Source organism: Odontomachus brunneus, unplaced genomic scaffold (genome assembly GCF_010583005.1).
Source record: "Odontomachus brunneus isolate Ranch 3 - 2012 unplaced genomic scaffold, Obru_v1 Obru_scaffold_166, whole genome shotgun sequence".
Taxonomy (NCBI): Eukaryota; Metazoa; Arthropoda; class Insecta; order Hymenoptera; family Formicidae; genus Odontomachus; species Odontomachus brunneus.
The window spans coordinates 507,805-532,315 of NW_022639616.1; the positions used below are offsets into that span (position 1 = coordinate 507,805).

At 41.5% G+C, this 24,511-nt stretch overlaps 1 protein-coding gene across 1 annotated transcript; it reads left to right on the top strand.

Moving 5' to 3' along the window:
• Positions 1-108: 108 nt before the first annotated feature.
• Positions 109-23,896, top strand: LOC116851119 (transmembrane protein KIAA1109 homolog). Its single transcript, XM_032830198.1, has 50 exons — positions 109-266; positions 850-1,159; positions 1,235-1,378; positions 1,686-2,008; positions 2,353-4,631; positions 4,724-5,010; positions 5,123-5,426; positions 5,574-5,891; positions 6,077-6,452; positions 6,530-7,030; positions 7,169-7,427; positions 7,506-7,853; positions 7,932-8,008; positions 8,098-8,434; positions 8,505-8,686; positions 8,760-8,985; positions 9,160-9,548; positions 9,646-9,807; positions 9,905-10,030; positions 10,906-11,044; positions 11,586-11,828; positions 12,187-12,443; positions 12,598-12,627; positions 12,712-13,015; positions 13,132-13,530; positions 13,620-14,120; positions 14,193-14,608; positions 14,682-15,120; positions 15,370-15,617; positions 15,707-16,410; positions 16,495-16,655; positions 16,766-16,977; positions 17,221-17,450; positions 17,515-17,733; positions 18,119-18,190; positions 18,263-18,418; positions 18,513-18,692; positions 18,776-18,977; positions 19,059-19,438; positions 19,504-19,913; positions 20,056-20,391; positions 20,475-20,786; positions 20,885-21,077; positions 21,194-21,423; positions 21,505-21,786; positions 21,880-22,068; positions 22,163-22,369; positions 23,160-23,290; positions 23,375-23,580; positions 23,677-23,896. The coding sequence occupies exons 2-50, from the start codon at positions 910-912 to the stop codon at positions 23,894-23,896; spliced, it is 15,096 nt and encodes a 5,031-aa protein (XP_032686089.1). The 5' UTR covers positions 109-266; positions 850-909.
• Positions 23,897-24,511: the final 615 nt, after the last annotated feature.

The window sequence follows — 24,511 nt, forward strand, 5'->3', positions numbered from 1 at the left end:
GAACTTTAAAAAATTGACCAATCACAGTCGACTATTCTTCTCATATTCGACTATGATTGGTCAATTTCTTAAGGCTTAGGATTTAAATCACCTATTGTAGACCGGGACTACAATACATCGGTCAAGTATGGAGTGGTTGTGCGTGTCACTGTCCATTGATGACAGTTCTCGGCATCTCTCGCACAAGAACCGAATAATGATAAACAGAAAAGCATGAATGGCACGGCAGAATTTCAGTATACTTTACATCCAAGTGTCCAATAAAGGTAAATCGACGAGATGGTGTGTCGTTTCTGTTAAGTGCGCTAATCGGTTCCTGCTGTCAGAGCGGATCGTTGCTGTCGTAGCGAATTATTTTTAGAGTGAAAGATTGAAATTGTGTTTTTTTCTGTATATGAATAAATTCATTATCATGCAAAAACTGTCAAATTCATATCTGTTATAGACGTATTTAGCTTGTTCTGATACTTGACATTTTAACAATCTCTGTTAACATGTCAACTAGTATAGCTAATCACACTAATCACAAAAAAGTACTTGATATGATATCTTCATAGGATAAAAATTTATATTATGTATAGATAATGTCTTTACAGCTACGTACTCATGCATATAGGTTATGTAGATAGACTTAGTAATACGAATTCTCACATACATACATAACAAGGTATTTAAAATGCAGATAGAATTTATATTAAAAAGCAATTAACATACTAAATTTTTAGTGATTCTCGGTAAAATTTGTGAGATACTGTATATTTATATATACAATAGATTGATTAATAATAAAGAAACTTAGTGTTAATAAATATAAAATGTATAAACAAAAATTCCTTTTTATTGTTTCAGTATATAAAACATTATGAGTAATAATTCTTAATTTGGCAATCAGAAGGAAACAGCATCATTATGGAGGAGAACGAAATGTATAATGTTACGGTCTCATCTTTCCTCGGTGAACCAGCCTTTTGGAACTATTCCGATCATGTCATCTTGGATGATCTTAAAATGGACAGCAACTTTATATGGTTGCTATGTTCATTAGTATCTGCCATATCCTGGATTATTTATATTGCTTATTATAACAGTAGAGTGACTGGTTATGTATTGACAAAATTGTTAAATCGATTTGTTATTAGAGATGGATATGTTAAAGTTGGTAAGATCTTTGTGTGATCATTAGAGATTATACATTGTGTATTATCTTGGATTACTTATTCTTTTACTTTTGCAGGATCCTTCACAGTGAATGCTTTAAGTGGAAAGATAATGTTTAGAGATATAGTTTATATTACAGCAGATTATAGCTTCAGAATTCAGGATGGTTGGCTTATATTTAGATGGTGGAGGAGCTATGTCCCTAAAGATGTATCAGAAGGTAAACTATATTTCTCTAATATAACAGCTACATGAATTTTAAGGCAATTAAATGCAGATCCCATATCGCGGATATGTAGCCTTTTCTGTTGTATTTTGTGTTTTTGTGATTATTTCTATGGATCTTTTGCATCCTTTAAGTGACCTGCTAAATCTGTATTATAATACATAATATTTAAATTATTTACTAACTTATTTCTTTCCGTACAATTTAACAATCTTCTTTCTCTTTTTCTTTAGTACAAAGAAGAGTTTTCCTGTTAAATAAATAAATAAGAATATATGAAAACTTTCTGTATCAATCGTAGATCTTTCGCATTCTGACACGCGGCTGTCAGTTATGTTAAACGGCTTCGAATTACACGTCTACAATCGCTGTCAATTCTATGCACAATTGGAGAAAATTTTTGGCCTTACACCGCAAATGTTTTCCGACGAGGCGAGCCACAATGTCAATATCGACGATCGGGACGGCGAAACTGTGAGTAACGCGGCCAACGAAACTCGACACTCGCAAATCAACGCGATAGATGTGTCACGCCATGTGGACAACATCAGGAAGAAGGAGGCTCATGTGATCGCGCGTACCTGGAGAGATCTGATACCGGTTATCAAGTTGGACATCTGCACAGTTAGTTGCAACACAATAATTATTTTTATCAACTTATTATATGCCAAACTCTATGATCAACAATAAAAATTACACAGTGTTTTATAAAATGTATCTTATATTAAGATGCATTAACGTTTCATAAAATATATCTTTATTGTTTGTAATTGGAAGATGACCACAATTAATGGTCGAAACGTTTTATGCTGTATATTTGTGTGCACATTGTGTAATTTAGTTTTTATATATTCGTTCAAGACATCGACAATCTGGCTCTCATTGTCTCTTATGTAATTTTCGATTAATTCTTTCTGTGCTGTCTTCCGTGAGAGTAAACTTGTAAAATATTGCTGCGACGTTTCCAGGGGAGATTGGTATTTGGCAATCGATTGGTGCCGACTACATTATCGATTACCGTGGAGGAGGCGCACTTCGTATATTCCACGAAGCCAGCGGCGTCTAGACACGATCACTTTATGCACTTCACCAAGTGTAAGGCGGAGAACTTTAAAGTTATCTTGGCGCCTAGCCCAAAATACACCGGTATGGTCGACGATCCGCCTAGGTACATGGGAGAGGGTTTCGTTATCTTAAGTTCGAACAATATGGAAGTATATTATTACATGGACGAACCCGGTGTGGTGCCGGAACATCCCGAGATGATACAGCTAGTGAATGGAGACATGGTCGAGGCGATGCCTCCCATATGGGGCATCGATATCAAGTGCGGAAAAGGCACAGATTTTAGTTACGGCCCTTGGGCCGACAGACAACGCGAACATCTGTTCAAGTTCTTTTTTCCCAACGATTACCAGCCGCTGAAGGTCACGAAATCACCTATTCCGGGGGACAAGAGACAAGTTCAATCGTTTGATATCAGGCTGTCGACATTGAACGAGGCGACGATCGACATACTTTTCAGTAAAAACAGGGAGACCAATGCCGTTCACGTTAACGTAGGACCAGGGTCGTATTTGGAGATTACAATGCCATGGATAGTATTGCAGGACGGATACACTACGAAGATAACCGGCCAATTGCTGCATCTGGAAGCCACGACCAGTCTGCAGTATCGGAGTTTAGTGGAGAGCGAGACCTTGGAGTTTGGTGTGAAGTGCCACTATCCCATCAAATGGAACGACCATCAGGAATGGACGCTGAACTTAACCGGATGCAAAGCAACCGCCAACTTGGTTTATTCGCACAAAGACTTCTTCCAAGACATGATCAACGACTGGGCGAGTAAAGCAAGACCCGACATTCTACACTTCGTTCCTTACACGTGGAAGTTCAGTCTGCTTCTGAAGGAATTCGAACTGATCACCGTCTCCAACGAGTACAATTGGATCGACTGTTCGTCTCAGAATCAAGAGAACGCACACATCGCTTTCTGCGGGGAATTCTTCGATTTGTCGTTCGATCTTCCGTTTGTGGACTTTCTACCGGTTACGATACCTCTGCGTTTTTGGATTCAAGGAGAAAGCGTCGATCTTTCCTTCTACCTACCGGAGGTTAATACCAATCGTATTATTTTATTAGCGTTAGATAAGAATGCGAAAATTATGACGCGCGACGGATCTCACAAGCACTTGCATGAACTGAACAGAGGTAAGAAGTGGCGGAATTTCTGCCAAAAGGAAGCGGGCTGGGTGGACTGTTGGTCCGTACCAATCGTGGCCCTGAGTATCAATTATACTTATCATCCGTGTCCACCTTTGGGTCCTACGCCGCAGGCCAACATAACGACGCCGGAGAAGGAAGAAATTCTCTTGTCTCCCATGCGAATTCCCAAATGCAGAAAATCACCGGGCCTGCAGTGGGCGAGAAACGGCGCGCAGAAATTCGACCCGCAATCGATAGCGCCCGACAAAGTTAGTCTAGAACTTGAAATCGGGCCATCTATATTAATTTTGTACGGGTCTCTGCTGAAGAATTTCATGCATCTGAAGGAGAACTTGTTCGGCGATTATCAAACGTTCACCGACATGCAGCAAAGCAGAACCAGCTCGACGTCCGTGAATGCGGAGAGAAATAAGGATAAAGATTTGCAGAACAGCAGCGTCGAAGCGTCCATGGAAGACGAGGAGATCAAGTCCAAGCCGTTTGATCCAAGAGATTACAGGCCGCTGGAAGTGACGGTCGGTGTCACTATGCACGACATTCAAGCTCATTTGATCAAGAATTGCAACGAAAACGACCCACCGTGTCCGGTTATACTCCTAGAGCGCTTTGGATTTGAGATGAGGAAAGGCTACAAGGAGACTGAACTCCAACTTCTGCTTTCCCCTGCTATCGCTTTGGTCACAGACAACGTAGCGAGATCCAGTAAGGAGCATCATCTGAATCAGGGTCACTTGATGCTGAGCGCGCTGCAAGTCAGGGGCCACGCCATGTTCAGCAACGAAGGAAGAAATCTAGACCAGGAGACGTTGGAGTATGCGTGGTTGATCGAGGTGCAGTTAGGTAAACTGAGTGGAAAGATCACTTCCCCTCAGTTACATCATTTCGTCACGTCATTGGAGACTTTCTTATTAATGGCAAAGAACACCGAGAATGGTTTGCGGCCGCCTAATTTGCCGTTTCATTGCCACCATGGTCTTCCTCCGTTGCAGTGTCCGGAGAGCGATGTCGATAAGCATTATAGGTATGTTTTCTATCTCTCTCAGGAAATATTACTGGTGATCTTTATTGTTGCTATCCGAATGATTGAGTGAAATTTCCTTTCTCACATTGCAGATGTCCAAGTTCCGAAGATATCAAATATAGAATGACAAGACTGTCTATAGATGCTGTTGATTTGTATTTTCAAGAAGTGGGTACCACTGTACAATTCTGGATATCTCCGATCCGTGTTTCCACATGTAATCTTCATGGACATCAGGTGAAGTCGGGCGTCACCGCCGTTCTACCTACGATATTGATTCGGCAGTTTGTGTCTGCAGCTGATTACTTTGCGAATACAAGTAATACTAATACAACTGGCAGCGGGAGATCGCATAATAATGCAAGCAGTCGAATGTCAGGTCGGTATTCTTCGTAGTGCGTAGTCTGTATCTCACGATAAACTCTTGAATTGTATGTACATACACAAATTTGTAACATGAAAGATTAACATCGGTGATATATTTATAACAGGTGATGGCTCAGATATATGGCTCGAAGTAGGATCAGTATCTCTGGGTCCGGTCATCTTAGAAGCCGCAATTTCTCTTCCCACTCCAGAGCACAACTTGCATTTAGTACAAAACAAATATTTGAAGATGCACGATGAGACCACGAAGCGTTTGTGGTTTCTCTGGCCGCAAGAAAGCGGCGTTAAGTCGACAAAATGCGGCTGCATCGGTGGTTGTGTGTTTTTTGGCAATAATCGAAATGGACCAAAATTTTTCAAGCCAAGTTACCATGATCTTCAAGATGGTATTAATATTGCTGCCTATAGGTGAATATCTATATCCCTATATTATATTAAAATTGTTTTAGAATTCTTCTTATTCTTACAATTACATTTATTGATCGCGCGAGTTATGGTCTCTCTCTCAACATATATTAATTATATAAATAATGCTGTACTTTTATCTCGTTTTAGAATTCACGAACCTGGTAAAGAAAAAGGATTTGGACAGTCAATTTTGCACGACGGTCAATTGGTATTTCACACACCACCGTACAGTTTGCAGGATGTGTCTTTGCAAGACGTATGTTATCCTGTCACAGGATTGAAAGTAACAGTCTGTCAAGATGGCACGCAAACTACGAAGAAGAGTACTGAAAGGCCACGATCTGTGACCGACCATAGCAAGGAAGAAAACACTAGTACAAAATTAAACGTTGCTTCTGCAAGCCCGCTGATATCGAATACGGACAGAAAACCATTGGACAGGAGATTTTCTTATACATCAATGCGGTAATTTTCGTTTTTTTTTAATTATCCACAACTCCATCTAAATGGACGATTATTTTATTTCTCAATAAAACGTGATTGTTAATTTGTAAAATTAATAAAAGTAGATAGAATTTTTTAGAATAATTTGTAATGTATCAACATAAAGTAGGCTTACACAGCGTCACATAAATTTGTCTCTGTCACAGCGGGCCGAATATAAAAGATGTACCGTACTCTCGTTTGATCGACGCCAGTCCCGTAGCCCAGTTACCCCAGAAATTAGACTCCGATTCCAAATTGAACGCGGAACGCAGCAAATCCATTCTGAGCGTGCCAGAGATCGAGACTGCACCGAAAAGTAGCGTGTCCGACTCCAAGCTGGCTGTAGATTATTTCAATGCAGCAGAGAACGTGGAAACGCACGAGTCGAGCAGTCCACAGTCTTTACCCATAGTACCAACTGAATTTAATCTCTCGGGATCTATACAATTAACTACGAGGGAAGGCGCGGGAGTAAACGTATCGGATTCTCATCATTCATTATACATAAGAACAAGCTCGGAGGAGAGACTGAAGCAGGAGGTAAAGTATAAAGGGCATGTCGGGGCAAGACATTTCAAGCACTATGTTTGTTATAATCATTTACAAACCGTTCGTAGGTACAACGCACGATATCCATGTCATCTGAAAATCACTCGGAAGCATTCTACTCCGCTGACGAGGACATGAGCCACGGATTGAGCGGAAGCCGAACATCCAGCTTGCGTCAGTCTATCGTCGGCTCCGGTTGTGTTTTGAATCGCAACGACAGCATAAAGAAGAAATTTTCGTCGGACTTGTCGATCGTCGAGAGCTCGGCGAATGTGAATCTCTCGGTGGCGGATAAAGCGCACACGTTAGAAAGAGCGAAGACGCAGATTCTAAGTACGAAGAAGAGCCCGAGGATCAATAGGAACACCAGTTTCCAAAATGAGGCTGATCCGGTCGATAATGGCGGCTTGCAAGATTCCTCGGATAGTCATTCGGTGTCGTCGACCAGCTTCATCTCCGCCGTGTCGTCGCAAGAAGACGTCACGCTGGTAAACTTGCACATGCAAGTGAACAAACCGATCGTGGACTCGCCGTTGCTAATGTCTAGCTACGTCAGTCACTTGACACAGGTAATTTTGCGTTCGATTTATTTGGTATTGATGTTTCTCTGAACATATTAATCTCAACATTAAGTATATAGTGTAAATAATATCGTTAACACATACACAGTAAAATACATGAACTAAACGTAGAATGGAAAACTTTAGGTACGTTGTTCGAATTGGAATCAGTCGTCGTTACCTGCGGGCGGTGATGCGTTTACCACTCCGGTGTTCCAACGCGCAGATGACGGCAGACTGGTTTACATCGGTGGGCGATACGTGCCGAAACTCGACACGGTTACGGAAGGCTTCACGTCGTTGAAGATGATAACGCGCTCCGATGGTTCGCCCGTAGCGTGTTCGTCCAACAAGACACCCACGCATCCTTATTTATGGGACGATACCTCCTTAAATCAAACGGAAGGTACGATTCCGTCGATGATCGTGTATTTGAATAGGTGATTTCGAGGTGATTTACGAATTCATACGGTGATTTAATCAGGTGAGAACGACAATGCGATGCATGGCGAGGAGGAGTTGTTGGCGATATTGAACGAAACCGGCTCGCGTACGACGGTGATCGTGAAGTTCAAGGGAGACGTCGACATCATGCTGAGTCCTATGGTTCTCGAGTCGTTTCAGCGCTTTATCGACAGTATCATACCGACGTTGGGCACTCTGCATCCGTTGACAATTCTGAATCATCTTCACAACGAGTGTATAGGTAAAGTGGAGGACGCGAACATCCTGAAGCAAGACCAGAGTTTGTCGTATTGGAGCCAAGTGCAAACCAGCTCGAAACGATCAACGGCGGAAAGGAACATAAAAAATGGTCAAGGTGATGATAAATGTTAGTTTATGCGATACACTTTATGCGTCGCGCTTCATCGTTGGTTAGTGCTGCTTACAACTCTCTGATATCGTACAGGCAAGATCGCGTTGCAGACGAACGTCTACGAGGAGAGCATCACTACGCAAGTGCAAGGCAGTATTATTTTGCCGAAGGTACAATGGTTTTGTGCGATGAACGATCATTTTTGCTGAATTCTTCACGTGTATGTATGTCGCCTAGTTACATTCAAGATTATTTTCAGCTGAACCTGACGTTGTTGCAAGCGTCCGTCGTTGAAGAGATCATATCATTCTCCGCGCTGGAGAATATTCGCGACTTGACGTGCGTGTCGATGTTTGCGATTTGCCTGGATGACGTCACGGCGCGATTTTATGTGGGAAAACAAGCTCGAGAGGTTGTTCAGACCTTCCATAAGCCAGCTGCGTTGCCGAACCAGAAAAAGGTGAACAAGATCAGCAAAGCGTTCTTACCTGGACATCAGACCACCGCGGTTGTAGCCGACATGGGTGGAGGAGAGACGGTGTATATCGAAACGTCGGAGAAGCAACAGGAGGAAATTATAGTCACTTTAAATATCGGTGTGTAAATATGTTAATAATCGTTGAAAAAAAAAGATATCCAGATTAAAAACGTGAAATTTCTCGACAGGCAAAGCGCATTCTCAATTAAGAAGGCTGAGGAACGAATCTTCGATACTGAAGGACGCGGTGATAACAGCCATACCTGCGCATTATTCTAAAGTGTTATTCACTTGCACCAGAATAACGTCGCCATTAAAGTGCGTCGATTATTATCTGCATCACCTAATCGATGAGAAGGAGAAGCAAAACGTACGTTCCTTTTCTCAGAAATTACTCATTACTTCGATAACGGTGCACGTACAATTCATTGTACACGTTTCAGAAACAAACTGGACCGCCGCAAGCTACCGAAGAATTTACCATGGGATGTGGAGAAGACAGACTAGGGTTTATTATGTTCGAGTGCGGCTTAGAAGGAATTAAATTAAAGGTAGTGAAGAAGTCTCAGTTCGAGAAGGGAGAGAACGGCGACGGTGACAAGAAGAATGATAATGAGATACTTTGCACGGACAGTGTCAAGAGCCAAGAGGAATTGGATAACGCCGCTGGTAACGAGTTATATAATTAAAAATAAATAAAGCAAAATTATATTTAAATATATAAAATATAATATACATTAATATATAAAATAAATTTAAAAAATATTAAAAAATAGAATTAGCGAAAAAGTGACGTGAATAGAAAAATATCACGTGCTCACTTGTACCGTGTTATATTCTTAGCGTCTGCGACAACCACCGCAGAGGCAGAAGCAAAGCCGACGAATCCATCTACGGCCACTCAAATGAACATGAGCGCAACATGCACCAGTCTCACGTCCAAGGTACCAAAGGGTAACACTGTATCAGGCGTGATCGAGTTAAAGACGGTGTGGTTCAATTTTGCCGCGCCGCCGCGTACCCCGATAACAAGGAAAATCGATTATACGAGACTGGATTGGAATTTGCTCAGCACGGCTTCGCCGGCGATCAATGCCTGGATGAATCCCAGCAATAAATTCGCCATTCGAATTGTCCACATGTTCAGGACAATGTATCGAAGATCCACCGCTATTGTCGCCTGTCTCATGGCGGAGGCGTTGGATGTACAAGGAATTCATATGCCTCAGAAGGTGCGTGATCGGGTGTATACATGTTAATGCAATCATCATGAGAAAAATATTTTACGTTTCTGTTAATTATATAACGTTTATACAACTTTGTATACAGAGTCGTTACGGAAGATTAACACCGTTAGCGAAAACACTGCAGGAAGATCCCTCCTGTCAGTTGTGCAGCATATTGCAGAATTATGTGTTGTTGTCCGAAATCGCGAATATCGAGGCCAACTTAAAGGAATCCGATTTACCGCTTCTCTCCACACTACGGCAGGTAATATCCTCAAAATGTTTGATGTGCGGCGCGTATCTCTTTGTGAAGTATAATTTATATATTAAGTATGTAATATAAATTTTGTCTCTTTTACTAGGGTGTTATTGTATTAAGTAGACAATGGAAGAACGTTCTTTATACGCCATTATTATTGGAGCATAATTATAAAACTAAGCACGTTAAACCGTTAAACGTTACTTTCGCTGTGTCAGATCCTGATGAGGTAAGATACTATACTTCAGACTAATAAATCCATGATTGTTATAAGTATCAACGTTGGTATTGTCCTCTTGAATTTTTATGAATACTGAAAGAACATAGGTAAATGTTAAAATATTTAATGTACTGTAAGACTATAATTTATAGATTTCTCATCTCGCGAGTTACATAGAGAAAGCTATTAATAGGAAAAGCATAATTTGCTAGGAACTTCTTCTTTCAGCGAGTAAACAAGACAGAGCGAGAGGAAGGAATCGATGTGAAAAGGAGTAAGAGTCCTTTCAGTAAAGAATACTTTTACAGAATTCATGCATAGAGCGCGGTATAACGAAATAGTCAATACATTTTCTCTGAACGTTAAATTAGGCTAAACTTCTTCTTAAAAGTGCTTCTTTTCCAAATTATTGTCGAATGCTTGAGAAATGTGTTACATACACATGCTTTCAACAAACTGTAATATATGTTTAATGCAACAATTCTATGTTCTACATTGGGACGTATATATTATACACATTTATCACAGGTGCAGGTGCGACAATGCTTATGGGATATTATATGTGGCTATCTAATAAATAATTATACAAAACAGCTTGAAAGCTTCAATAGTTACAAAATATTTTGATGTACTGAAAATTGATTAACCATACAGCGTCGAATTCTGTGCTATAGTTTACAAAATCAGCTTCAAATTGCTTTCAAGAGAATTTAAATAATCGTTATAGATAAAAAAAAAACAATTGAGAGGCGTCACACTACGATCAAATTTTAACATGCAGAATACATACATGCCAATTTTGTGTACAATTATTATGTCTCAAACTTAACTATGAGATACACTAAAAAGCCATTTTTCTGGATTTGGTTTGCTGATGCTTATAGGAGAATCTGTTGACGGACGGGGAAGGTAGCGCAGGAGATGTTGATGATCAAGAAGTGACAGATGAATGTGCTATGCTGATCCACGCGGACCACATGCATAAACATATACATATCAAAGGTGGACAAGATAAAACAGCAGGTATTATCAAGTCAGAGTAAATAGCGTTATAATCTTGCTGATATAGTTCAGTACTTAAAAGAAAAAGATAATTTTTCCTTAATAATTAAATTATTATCATATTGATAATTAAATTATAATCATACAGAATTACTACATAAAATACTTTATATATAGACTCACTAAAGATAGAGATCACACGAAACGAGATACACACATAAATTAATAGAAGATACCTCACTTACGTTCACACAAATTTTTTATTCAAGCTTTTTATATTTCTACATTTCTCGTGCAGTAATTAAGAGGTGCAGTTACATGATGCGCAACGTATATAATCGCAGAATGTCCACACACTTAACTCCATCAGAAGTCACCTCGCTTTCATGGCTTTCTACCGATACCCTATGTACATAAAAGCTTATGTGTGTTTTCGCTTAAAACGCTTTTTCTCCCACTACTGAGAGCACTATTCTTAGCGACCGATTAGCCTGTTAGTCCCGTAATTAACGAACATAATGTTATGTTATACAAACGCCTTGGCTTCGTGTGGAATGACCAGGTATGTGTGGTGATGGTTTGACGGTTCCCGTAAGTTCTCCTCGCGGGAAAGACACGACCCCTTTAGCAACACCGGTTCCAGGCCCGGATTCATTTACCTCTCCCTCTCCACCCGTAGCGCTTCCAAAGAGAGGAAAAACGTTGCAACCAACGCAAGTGCCTGCTAGTACACGTGCAAGTATCGTTTTTCCATTGCTCACCAGTGGTGGGCTGTTCAATCAAACACGAGAGCCAAATAACATAAGTAAGTGGATAGCGATCGAATTTTTATTTCTGTCACTAGTTGATAATCAGCAGCTTGCATTTATCTTTAAGTGAGAGGCAAGCGAAGTAATAACGATATTTTAAGTTATTTTGTCGCGCATAATCTCATCTCTGTATATCATCATCTTCATCATTATGGTATTTTGGTCTTATGGTATTTTCTTTTCGCTAATATCTCTCTGAAATATTAGTTTCCTACGTATATCTGTATTTGGAATTATGGATCTTTATTTAATTGGATCTTCATTTAGTTCTGCTTGTAGCTAATCTCTCAATTGTTATAACTAATAGACTCATAAAGATATATTTGTTGTAATTATATATTACTTTGATGCCAGGTTACGGAACACTCAGAGAAGAGAAGACTCCACAGATTCATATTTCACATTCGCATCAACTCGGTTCCAATCCTAGCATTTACTCCGGAGGTATAGGTCACGGCAGCCAACATAGTACTGGGAGCTTAGATCAAGTAACATCTCCCACAAGTCATTCCACCAAGCCTATAAATACAGGGGAAGATCTGTATAGCTGGATGGCAAAACAGCAAGAATTTATAAAAGACCATGACAAAGGAAACTTGAAAGGGAATTGGGTAAGTTTGATTAACGTACAATTACCGTAAGTAATATAATACATGTAACGTATAATATATAAAATCAGAATGCAAGACAATATGTTTGGAAATGTAAAAATTGATGTACGTTAGAAATTTGTGCTTATCTTTATTTGTGTTCTTGCTTACTCAGGTCTTTCGTACAGAGCAAAAATCCATTAAGGTACACTTAAAGAGGCATTATTTGTCCTTGCAATATAGAACATTACTCCAATATGAAATCAACTGAAATAATCTTTTTTTCCAGGACTCAAAGATTAACACCATGACTACCGATGACACCGAAGATTCTGACATACAGAGCGGCGCTTTTCTCTATCCCATGAAAGATTCTTTGCGATTGTTGGATGCACATCTGATTTTCGAGCCGCTTCTGTCATCCTTATCAGTTATGCCACAGCAAATGTTATCCGTTATTGGATCGGGAAATGTAAACAATATGTCTTCCTTAGATTCATTAGGCTCGTATTTATCTCTCGTTGCCGGTATGGATACCATGCGTATCGACATAGTCGTGAGCGAATTTGGAAAAGTAACGGATAAAAAGAAAAGTAAGTTAAAGTCAATACTGTAATACTGTAATACTGTAGATAAGATCCTAAGTATGTTAGAGTACTTGCCTCTTTTAGGTGATAAAATATATCATTTTCTGTTTCAATATTTATAGACAACAAATATCAACAAAGAAAAGGAAATACCTCGAAATTCTATCTCGACATACCGCCGGAAACTCCAGCCTTTTTGTGCGAAAGAATTGGCATAGATATAGATGTCAAGAAGATGGCTGACATGACGGTGGATGATATGATACAAAAACAGAACGTTTTATACATATCCAGAGGCCAGTTGAAGAAACATACTAGCACAGTAGTAAATATTGGTCTGAATATTCGATACATAAGCCAACAGGTGAACATGCCTCTCCTCAGATTGTTACATCAAATAAGTAACATGTATCAGAACGTGAAGGAAACACAAATGGAGTTGAAGGAACAACAGCCGGAAGGGAAAAGGAATACCAACATAATCGTTAACGAAACTGCTGCGAAGAACGGCTCGTCGTCAAGTAAGTATGCGTACCGTGTGTTATACATTTGTAATTGTGTGCTCAGTCATTGTGTCAATATCATAATCGATGAAATGACATTTTTCCAGCGTCTGATCTGCAAGAGCAGTTCCTCGTTGGCGGCAAGAAGGTTGAGGCTCCGTTGCTTCGCAGCAGTCTCGAACCGAATCAATCGAAGATGCCCGGTGCGACTGTGCGATCTCGGCCGCAGAGTTTCGCGCAGAAATTGCGCAGCACTGGCAAAAGCGTGAAGGGCTACATTAATTTGAGCGAAGGCGTCATCACACCGAGTTTCGGGGCGAGTCCCAGCGGATCCGGACTGGACAAGTTCACAGTGCTGTCGGACAAGTGTAAAGACAGCGCGCACTTGACGCCGCGTTGCTGGAAGACTATATATTACCTTCTGGATCTGTACGCGACTCGTCCGGAAACAAAGACCATCACTCATCGATTCTCAATACCCGCAGACGCGGCGGAACACTACAAGAGCGGAAGAAAGTACGAGATTTTAAACGAAACCAAGGACGCCGACGTCGAGAAGGGCTTGAATGAGAATAGCTCGACGCCTATTCCACCGTCGAGAGAATTAAGTAAATATCGTAGAATATATTTCCACATTTTCGTCTGTGACGTTGAAAATCAAACGCCATTTTGATTCATAGACATCGTGACGGGCGAGAGGACGCGACTGGTCATTTTCGGTCTCGCGCGAATCCACAGGACCAGATTATTGGCTACTTTAAGTGGTTTGAAGCTCGAAGCAGAGATCACCAGTCTACAGGCTAGTCTGACTTGGCGCAAGAAGTCGCGACCCGCGAGTTTAGAGGTCAGTATGACCGGACAAATTGGGAGGACCATGATCGTTCTGCTGGAAGGTGTCGCGCCCAGCCAACAGACGGTTGTGAAGGTCACCGTTGGGAAGTCGCAGACTCTGTACTCCAGTGTCACGAGACGCCAGAAAGACAAGAACAACGGTCTGCTGACCGTCGGCGCTGTGAATATTGATATACCTCAACACCCTGTAGCCTTGCACGGAATGATGACCAGAGGTAGCAAACAGTTGTCGTCGACCTTGCAGGTACGTGGTCGTGAATCGCGTAGACGTCGAGGTTTTCTCAGGAACGCGCGTGACGGAACATTTTACCTTGTAGGAACTCAGAGTTACCAGGACATCGTCGAGAATGTCGCGAGGGCAGCAGCAGGATGAAGTAGACGCTCTTCCGGGCAGCCCGCATCATTACGCGCCAGCTCCCTCGATAGACGTGGAAAAGCCGCAAGCAGTGTCCGGCTTGTTGGAGCCTATCGTCATGCAATTTCATATTATACTTCAGAGCCTCAGCATTACCGCAGCGTTGTTACCGTCCCTCCAAGCGCAATACAAGATGGATCAGGTGAACAGTATCGGCATAACAGGTAGCAAAGCTAAGTTCACCATAGACTTGCCGCATCATAATCTGAGTTTCACGACGAAGCTGCAAGTGACAGAGGCGAATCTACCGTCCGAAGCTAGCATCGAGCTGCCTAAAGTGCACGTTTCGGCCGAGTACATACAAGATGGCAGCAGTAATTTAAATGATAGTAAACTGGCAGGTAAATAACGTATACGAAACGTTCAAGGAGTCTGTGTTGAACTAGTTAAATTAAAGATTGCGAGTTAGAGATTAAGATTTGACAAGTCAACTAATTTCCATCGTAGCTCGTTTCATGCTGACTAGTCAAATCCTAATCTTTAATCAACAATTCACAATCTCATCATTCAGCGATATCTAGTGAGCTTGATGTTCATCTTGGTGTCTTCATGAACTTATGTGGAATCAAATTCTCGACTCTGCTTCGCAGACGGTGTTGTGTTACGGCAGGGTAGCTATCTAAGCGCAACTGCGGATATCGGAGTGTTCGAGCATTCCTTGACAACGGATCTCTTGAATCATTTGGTATTTGTACAGAAAGTATTCATGAAAGAGGTAAACGAAGTGGTACAGAAAGTCTATGGCGGTGAGAAGCCGGTACCCTTGTGGCTCGAAGATGATGAATCGAATAGTTCAACGTTGAAACGAATTTTGTTCTCGTTAATTATACGTATCAAGGTGAGGGGATTTCTCACAAAAAACCTCGTTTATTTTATTCAATTGTTAGACATCTAAGATTTCGTTCTGTTAACATTATTCCTTTGCAGAGGATTCAACTGACTGCAACGACTCCAACGAGCTCAGCGGTACGATTAGAAACTGGAGCGGTGGAGTTTCAACTGTCGAACAGAGTACAAAACGTCTCCGGTGCTACTCAACCGAATCCCTATATGAAGTTGTTCGGCAAGGCGCAAGTCGACATCAACTTGAGTCTGGGGCAGCTACTGAAGAATGTCGTGTTCGAGGAGGTCGAGCCCGAGTTTCAGGAATTCGCCTTCTTCAACACCAGAATAGGATTGCGAAATGCTTTTCAAGAGGAGATGGCCCAGGGCGAGGACAAGGAAGTAGTTTTGATCACCCTGAAACGACCGCTGATCTACATACAACCGATGGCCATCGACAAAGCCATACTGGTTTGGCTGAATTACAAAAACGCGTACGAATACTGGAACGAGAAACGATCCAATCTGAACAAGGAGGTACTGACCGCCACGCAACAAGTATTCGAAAAGGTTCCGTTCGGTCAACTGACGAGTCAACTTAGCGCACCTCATCTGGGAACACTGTTCTTGCAATTAACTGTCGACGATATGGGTATCTGTCTGCCGCTTAATCCTTTACCACCGAACAATTGGAGACTAAACAGAGGTCTCTACGATGGTAGAGACGAGTCGCGAGGTGCAGTCGTGGTGACGCTTGAAAATACAAGCATATCCGCGTGCAGCAGCGGTAGTTTAGTTAGTAAAGGAAGGTATGTTGTCGGGAAGTTGTTTGATCCGTAATAAAATCTTCAATATTTGTATTCCATTCTTTTAACTATATTCTCCGTCATTAGATTTGTCGGCTTATGCTTGAGATTTGCGGAAGACTTCGAGACTTCTTTGGACGACTGGAAGCCGGATATGACTGATGGCAATAGAAAGAACTTGTGCGCGGTGTCGGATGGCACATACGAAGTGTGTAGTAGGACTATTGCGCAGAAACAAGACAAGTCTGGTATGTGATCTGATATTTTATAATAAAAATGATGTTTAAGAAATATACATAACACACATGTTTATGAGCTCTGAACTACAAAGTATTCATCAATAATTAATTTCTGACAGATAATGCAAAGTGGATCTTAAACGTTCAATGGCAAATGGAAGGAGTTGACATTAATCTCGACGTCAGTGTAGGACAACAATTATCAGCTCTTGGACATACGTTGACAATGTTAACTGGGTCCGAGGAGGAAGACGATATTCATGTACCTCCAGATTACGACAGCGACGACGCGGATCAGCCAGATAATAGCACTAGCCAGGTTAAGAAAAAAGTATGGTTTAGTGAATTTTTATTTTCCGCGACTTACTTGCGAATTTCTCATTACTTCTAAGTAAGTAACGTATAACGTGGATAAAGTGCATTATATATAATGAAAATAAGTGCACTGGTTTATGCAATCTTTCGCTTTGCTTTGCGCTATGTAAATTCCGCCTTTTACTTTATTTCGTTTCATAGATTTATCGGTGAAGTTTATTTATACGTTTTCACATTACGATTGTGTGCGTAATTATAGGAAAGTATATTGATGAAAAAGTCGAAGAATTGGACCGACAGCCTGCCGGCGTTCATCTTCGATCCCACTCTCGACGCAAAGAAGAGATCGAAACTGATAGAAAAGGAAATGAACGAACAAGCTAAAATCATAAACGACTTGCGAATATTGGGCGCCTCACACGGGACGATCGAGCAAGAGATGAAACGTTTGCATGAATTGGAAGCGATGGTGTTCAAAGATTTCAGAAGGTATGTCACGAAACACTCCCGTTGCGATTATGCACATTCTGACTGTACAAAATATTCTCTCCAGGGATATGATCCAGAAGTTGAGGAGACAATCGGTTAAAGCTTCCGGTATTAAAGGTAAATTGGGCCTCGGCAGTAAGACAAGTGCGTATCGCTCGAGATCGTTCATCGTGCCCTCACCCACGCCGGAACATCAGTTAGAGAGTCCGGAAGACATGAACACGGAAATTAATTCGGCGAATTCGGCTAGCTACGAGAGTAGTCCTAGAAGCGGTCCCAGTCGGTACAGTACATTTTATTCTTTTCAACTTACTGTCTTCAGATATATGTATTTTCTTAAATTGTGATTCTCTAATTCAGAGCTCGGAATTAATTGTCCATTTCGGCCGATTTTCGGGAGCTACGCCTTCTATCTCCCCTTGCCGCGAGCGGGCCACGAAAATGACGGTCGCGGCCAGTCGCGGCTTCAAGCTTGTAGGCTCGACCGTCACTTTTGTGACGGCAAGGGGTAGATAGAAGGCGGCAAAGGGAAGATAGAAGGCGTAGCTCCCAAGAATCGGCCGAAATGGGCAACTAATTCCGAGTTCTGCTCTAATTGAATCTCTCGAACGTGATCTCGAAAGGCAGTTTATGATATGTATCTATGCAAAGATAATTGGTCGCTTCAGGTCGGCTTCCCTGCGCGTGAGAGGACTCGGTGGACCGAGAGTCACTTTCAGCGACACGCACACGATGTGCAGGTACGTTCGCAATAAATGCGTTAGCAATAAAACAAATAAGTACAAATGAAATATCCAAGTATCGTCTGTCAGGCAATCGTCTCTGCCGAGCGCCGGTTCTGACTTGAGTTTACCGGAGGGAGAGTTAGAGTGGCCGGAGACTATCGAGATTGAAGGAGAACGAGTCGAGTTAAGGAAGAAGAACAGGGACACCAGTTGTACGTCTAGTTACGATAGTATGGAGGGGAAGTACGTGACACCTTACGATTATTTATAAAAGCGTGAAATGCGTTTTATTGAAGTGTGTCACGTGTGTGCTACATTGTCGTTCTTTCTTTCGCAGTGCACCATTACTCGATTCATTCGGCAAGGAGCAAGCATCGTCGACGTCGTCCCCATACATCACATCTCAGAAGACTCAAGAGCCTAATATAGATTTCGAGCTTGACGTGAAAGTGTTGATCAACAGCGGAAAATGCGTGTTGCACACGAAAGATCCAGGGAGGGAGGATGAGATTAAACTGTAAGTAGTCCATAATATCAATTATATTGTTACAAGTTTAATCGCGTGCATTTACACAACATTCTTTCTTTCTCCCTTTACAGCTTGAGCAGAATGAAGAAAGAGAGATCATGTTCCGGTGGCACATTCGAATTTCAACCAGCTAGTCCGAGCAGCAGTAGAAAACATCTAAACAGCAAGGAAAAATCGTCGGCTACTAGCACGTCCCGATTGCGATATCTGCAGCATACAAGTGTGCCTTTGGTAGATTTAACGATATTTCACATTCCCGGTTTAGATGTTAAGGTGAGATTTAACATCCATACAGTATCGACGACAATAAGTTGTTTTTTCCAAAGCAGTGGCATGAGATGAAGATTATTGCAGGTTCATTACGAATCGAAAACTCTCCCTGAAGAATCACTGTCTCCACGCGTGTCTGCCGAAAACAGCCTGTTGAATCCAATCACAATGACGGTGCTTAGGAAGTCCAGCACCAAGAAGGCCAGCCTGTTCGCCTGGATGACTCTGCAAAGCATTCCAGAGGAAACTATCATAAGCCCTCATATCCTTGAGTTTTTAGAGCAAACTTTAGAGCCGATCCCGAGCAAGAATAATTTTCAGAGTAGCGCGCAGACTAACGCTGGCTTCCTCTTGGAGAATACAGACACTTCGTGGGCTGCCACTGCTGCGAGCAGCAATTACGTTTACGCCAGTTTTCCAGTCGATGTCATAGTATATTTTCACATGCAGCCGTCTACATTTAGGTAAGAAGAATCACCAGTATCGACATGAGCCCGACCTTTGACGATAAAATTGAATCTCGTTGCAGATTCTCGTGCTTGCCAGTGTCACGAGTAGAATGCATGCTACAGTTGCCATCCCTCGACATCGTGTTTTCGTCCAAACGGGCCGAAGAGGAGCTAATAGAATTCCGGGAATTCAAATCGTTGAATGCGCAAACAACGGCCAAGGAAGGTGGCTCGGCTATTGGTGGGCTGTCTGTTACAGGTTGTTTGGCAGATTTTTCCGTTTATATTTTTCATCCGTATGGCGGCGGTAAGAAAACGGGCCTGAAGGAAGCGCAATGGTCGCCTCTGTCAGACAGCGAAAGGAAAGACTCATTGAGCATCAACGTGGAATTCGTCAAGTTTCATTTATCGAGAAGCAGGAAACTGAACTTCCAAAGCGAGCAACTCAAGAAGCTTTCGGACACTAGTCGTGCTGTCATACGATTCTCGAGTACGTATGTAACGTAAAAATCCAAATTTATTTATATAAGGTGTTAACAGTACATATGTGTATTAGATTATTCGCACGTAAATACGTAGAGTAACGTCTTAACGTATTAATTTTTGTAATAATTCCTAATGTTGATTTTCAGCGATTATTGATATCGGATCCGCCTCGTTCAAGTACGATATGCGTCGATTAACCGAGATCCTGGCCTTCCCAAAGGCCTGGTATCGACGCAGCATTGTGAGGCGCTTATTTCTCGGAGACTTGAGTTCAGGTGCCTTGTATTCCGAAGGAGATGGCAGTCCTCCATTGAATCAAGAAGAGCATCAGGCAGTCATGGGCAGTTCATTGCTGAAACACTATGACAGGCATGTGTGCGATCCACTGTCCAAGAGCGCACCTGAAAGGAGTCCCGTGTTGAACAGAGATAAATTGAAATTAAGCTTGGAGAATGACGCACCGAGACCCGCGCGATTGAAAGGTATTTTTTATAATCTTGTGATTTGCGGTGCTACGGTTTAAATTTGACTTGAAGCTTACGTCAAACGTTATTGTTGTGTCCAGATATCGGAAGAGGGTGGAGTTTTACTACGGATAAACAAATATCGTCTGAAGTCAAGCTGAGGGAGTCCGCGTGGGAGACGTTAGTGCTGTTCGCGGTGAACTTTACGCGCTTGAATGTGCACATGAACATGGGTAACGTAATGGGTAACGTCAGTTGGATGACGAAAGACTTCAGGTCAGACGGCAGACTGTCTATCGGTAGTACAGGACACAAAAATCTCTACATAGGCGTCGGTCTAGGAGGCTCGAGCTTGGACGCGAAAGGTGGTATAGTTGGTGGGACAATTGAATTGAGCAAAATTGATACTTATAGTGAGTAATAATATCAAGCAATAGTATGATCCAATACGTGAATAAATTTATGATACTCGGTAATTCGTTGATAACGCGTTTTTTTGCGTATCTCGCAGTACATATCCGAGAAGAACCCGGAATAGAACCTGACCATACCGTGGGATTGAAATTGTTTGCGTTGGAATTACGATTGGACTATATGGGTACGAGTGTTTTGATGTCTCGAGTTTCTTCGTTGGACGTTACTCTGAGAGACGAGTGGAAGATCAATCGTAACAGCGGCGGAGATGCTTTTATGCCGACAAGAAGGTTTGTTTTGGACTAGTTTTTACGGAATACAGGATTTTTACATTGACAAGGGAAACGATAACACTCTTGCTGATGAACAAGACATTCTCTGATATGTTTGATTAAACGATACACAGACCCGCGATCATTTTTATGCACGGAGATCTGGGTTGGGATCAACTGCAGATTATGATCAGCAAATCGACAACGGCCGATCTATTGAAAATGTTTTACAAACTCGACGAGTTCTTCAGCCAACAATTCAAAAGCAGTAAACGTGTGTTCAGCTCGCTGCAACCGAGGCATCAGAGAATAAACAGTAGCAGTTTCAAAAAGAGGCAACAGAAGAAAAGATCCGGTGCTGATGGTAAATTCAAACTGTCAAGCTGTCGCATGCGACAACCATACGATATCTTTATAATGAGAAAGCAAATTAATGTCGTTGCAGGCCCATGGAGTTTAAACCAGACTGCGATATCAGATGCTAGACATCATAGACATTGGCAAAGAGTGTTGGCTCAAGTAGCTGGTCTTCAATTAGGAAGCTTAAGATTTTCCCTACCGTCAACCGGTACCGTCCTTGGTGGTACAATGGAGCTTCATGGCTCCAACATTAGCTTAGCCTGTTTCCACGGGATTAATTTTAAGAGTAAAAGCTGGGCTTTGTTCTCGCTGAAGGAACCCTGCATCAGTTTCGCCACAGAAGCCCAAGAGATTCCAAGTGTTGAAAGTAATTGACATTATGCAGCACTTATAATCCATAAATCTTTAATTTTAGCCGCGTTCTTTCCACCGAAGTATTACATGATATCTTCTTTTGCAGCTCCTAACACATGCGACGTTCACGTCGTGCAAACTTTAACCATTAGCTTGGGTCATCAGCAAGAACAGCACGCGCGGCATCATTCCATGGCAACCGTCTGTAGATTAAGCCGAAGCGTTCTATTTCCCCCTCAGTTCAAATCTCTGCAAGAATGGTTCCATTATGCATTCGCCAGTAGTGAGATCGATGGTAGATATCGAGTTCCAAATTATTATTTTTTTGTCTCTACATATTATATTATGCTTGTGTGCGATACTATCTGATTTTTTCTATCGTTGTGCAGCGGTAGACAGATTCCCGTGTGTTGAGAGAGACAGAATAGACAATACAGCCGACGCTAGCAATACAACGCGTGGCAGAAGCACGTCCGCGACATCCAGCAAGCTGCAGGAACATTCGCACACGCGGGAAGTGATATTCGCTCTGCCGTCTATGCAGTTGCATCTGAAAACTGAGCATCTGCAAACCGCCAGGACGCCAGATGTCATAGGTATGTGTATGAATGTTGCGTAATTCTTTAAGTACATCTCTGCGGGATACAGTGTCATTCGCTTGTCTGTACAGAAATCTATCACTGATATAATTTTCTATAAGATACTAAAACATGTTGAATCCATTAGCGTGTGCAATGGACGTTTAATACTTACTCATATGGTAGTTTGATTTGGAGACGTTACATAATTATATTGATAAATATGTATCTTTTGTCGGTTTAAATGCCTTTATGTTGAATTGTTTTAAGCGCACAACATAACACACGTTTCTTTCTCTTTATTACGCTAATTGTTCTCTGCAATCGGTTCTTTCGTGTATTTTTAGGACTTCCTAAGCATATGTTGTATAGTAAGTATGGAGCGAGCATTTATTCTGTTTGAAGGGGTAAGATGTGTTAGAAGCCTGTTTAGTACGCTTCACGTATTAATTAGATGCTTAAACGACATTGATATCTATCGGTATTGCGGTTTAACAGATCCTCTCGCTGTTAATCTAGAACATGACGAGGAAAACTTTTACGTTGAGATAATTATTTTTTGCACGAAACCGCAACATAGCTTTATGTAAGAGTTCATTATTGTTTGATATAATCGCGTTTATTAGCGTTGTTTATGTAAGCATGAAAATTAGTTGTTATTTGGCACATTTATCCAAGAGTATATCTATTCGCGTGATATTATCGTTCCGTTAATATAACTACAGAAGAACGTAGTGCATATGAAAGTGTGCTCCACTTCAAAAGGTATCCTAATAACACTGTTATATCCTATTACTTTGACTTACAGGTGAGAAACCGTTGGTCGAGTGCAGCTTCATAACGGAATTCGAAGATCACATATTTGTTACCGTCGACGCTGAAGCCTTCTTCTTCCTGCATGATCTCATTACATCATATGTGAAAGAAAAGGAAAGAGTGGTAAGAAATCTCGAGCGCCGAGCGTTTTTAGGACATTTTGACTCCAATTTTAAAGGTGAATTTCATAAAATTATTTCTTCGCAGCATACGATGCAGAACATGAGCGCCAGAGCGCACAGTCCCGATCAGCAAGACAGGAAGAGTGCAAGCGCAAGCACCGCCAATGCGTCCAACGTGACCGTCAGTTCCGAAGACGAGAAGAAGCGCAAACAGTTCGATCCAGCTGAGATGTTTATCAAGGACTGGCGATCGTACAGATGCAAAACATGGCACTTGGAGCCGACAGTGAGGTAAGTTGTCGTTTATGAGTTGAAGTACACGTGGTTTCGTGCATGCTGCGCGCAAAACTGCTGAGGATAACCGTTGTCTCTTTCGCTCCTATCAAGGCTGCTCTCGTGGGCTGGAAAAAGTATAGAACCTTACGGCATAGATTACATTCTTCAAAAACTGGGTTTCTCTCATGCACGCACGACGATACCAAAATGGATACAACGAGGATTCATGGATCCTTTAGACAAATTGCTCGCTGTTCTTATGTTAAGAATGGTATTAGCTGTTCGTGAGGAACCATCGGACGAACAAAGAGAATATAAAAGAGAAAAATAATACCAGATTTTTTTTTCACAAAAGCATCGAATGTAAATGATAATGATCTCGTGGTACGTATCCGTTTCAAGTATTTTATGCGAATTAAATATTACAATGGTGCAATAACTGATTAAGAAAACAAGGAGAGAGAGAGAGAGAGAGAGAGAGAGAGAGAGAGAGAGAGAGAGAGAGAGAAAGAAAGAAAGAAAGAAAGAGAAACATGATACGTCAGTGCTACTTAAGGTGTGATAGTCTATGCATAAAGAGTAATGTTAGATTCATATATAAATTTTTCTTTCCTATAGTTTAAAATAGCGATATTTTGAGAAATAGCCGCGATAACAGTAAAGTAATTGAAACAGAGAACCATAGTGGTTGACGATAAATCGAACGATAAATCGTTCTTGGTGAAAGAACTGCGAGGTTTATATTTGTAAACCTGATATTCTTCAGATATATGTGGTATAATGTGTTTCACTAGAGACTTGTAAGAATAGAGACTGTAATTAACACAACGTGACGAAGTATACGGTTTCAAGCGACTGTATAGTGCCAGTACAACACGTGTTGGTTGTTAGATATTTTACGCTTTATATCTTAATCGAAGAGTGTTATAATTTCTCTAATTTTAAT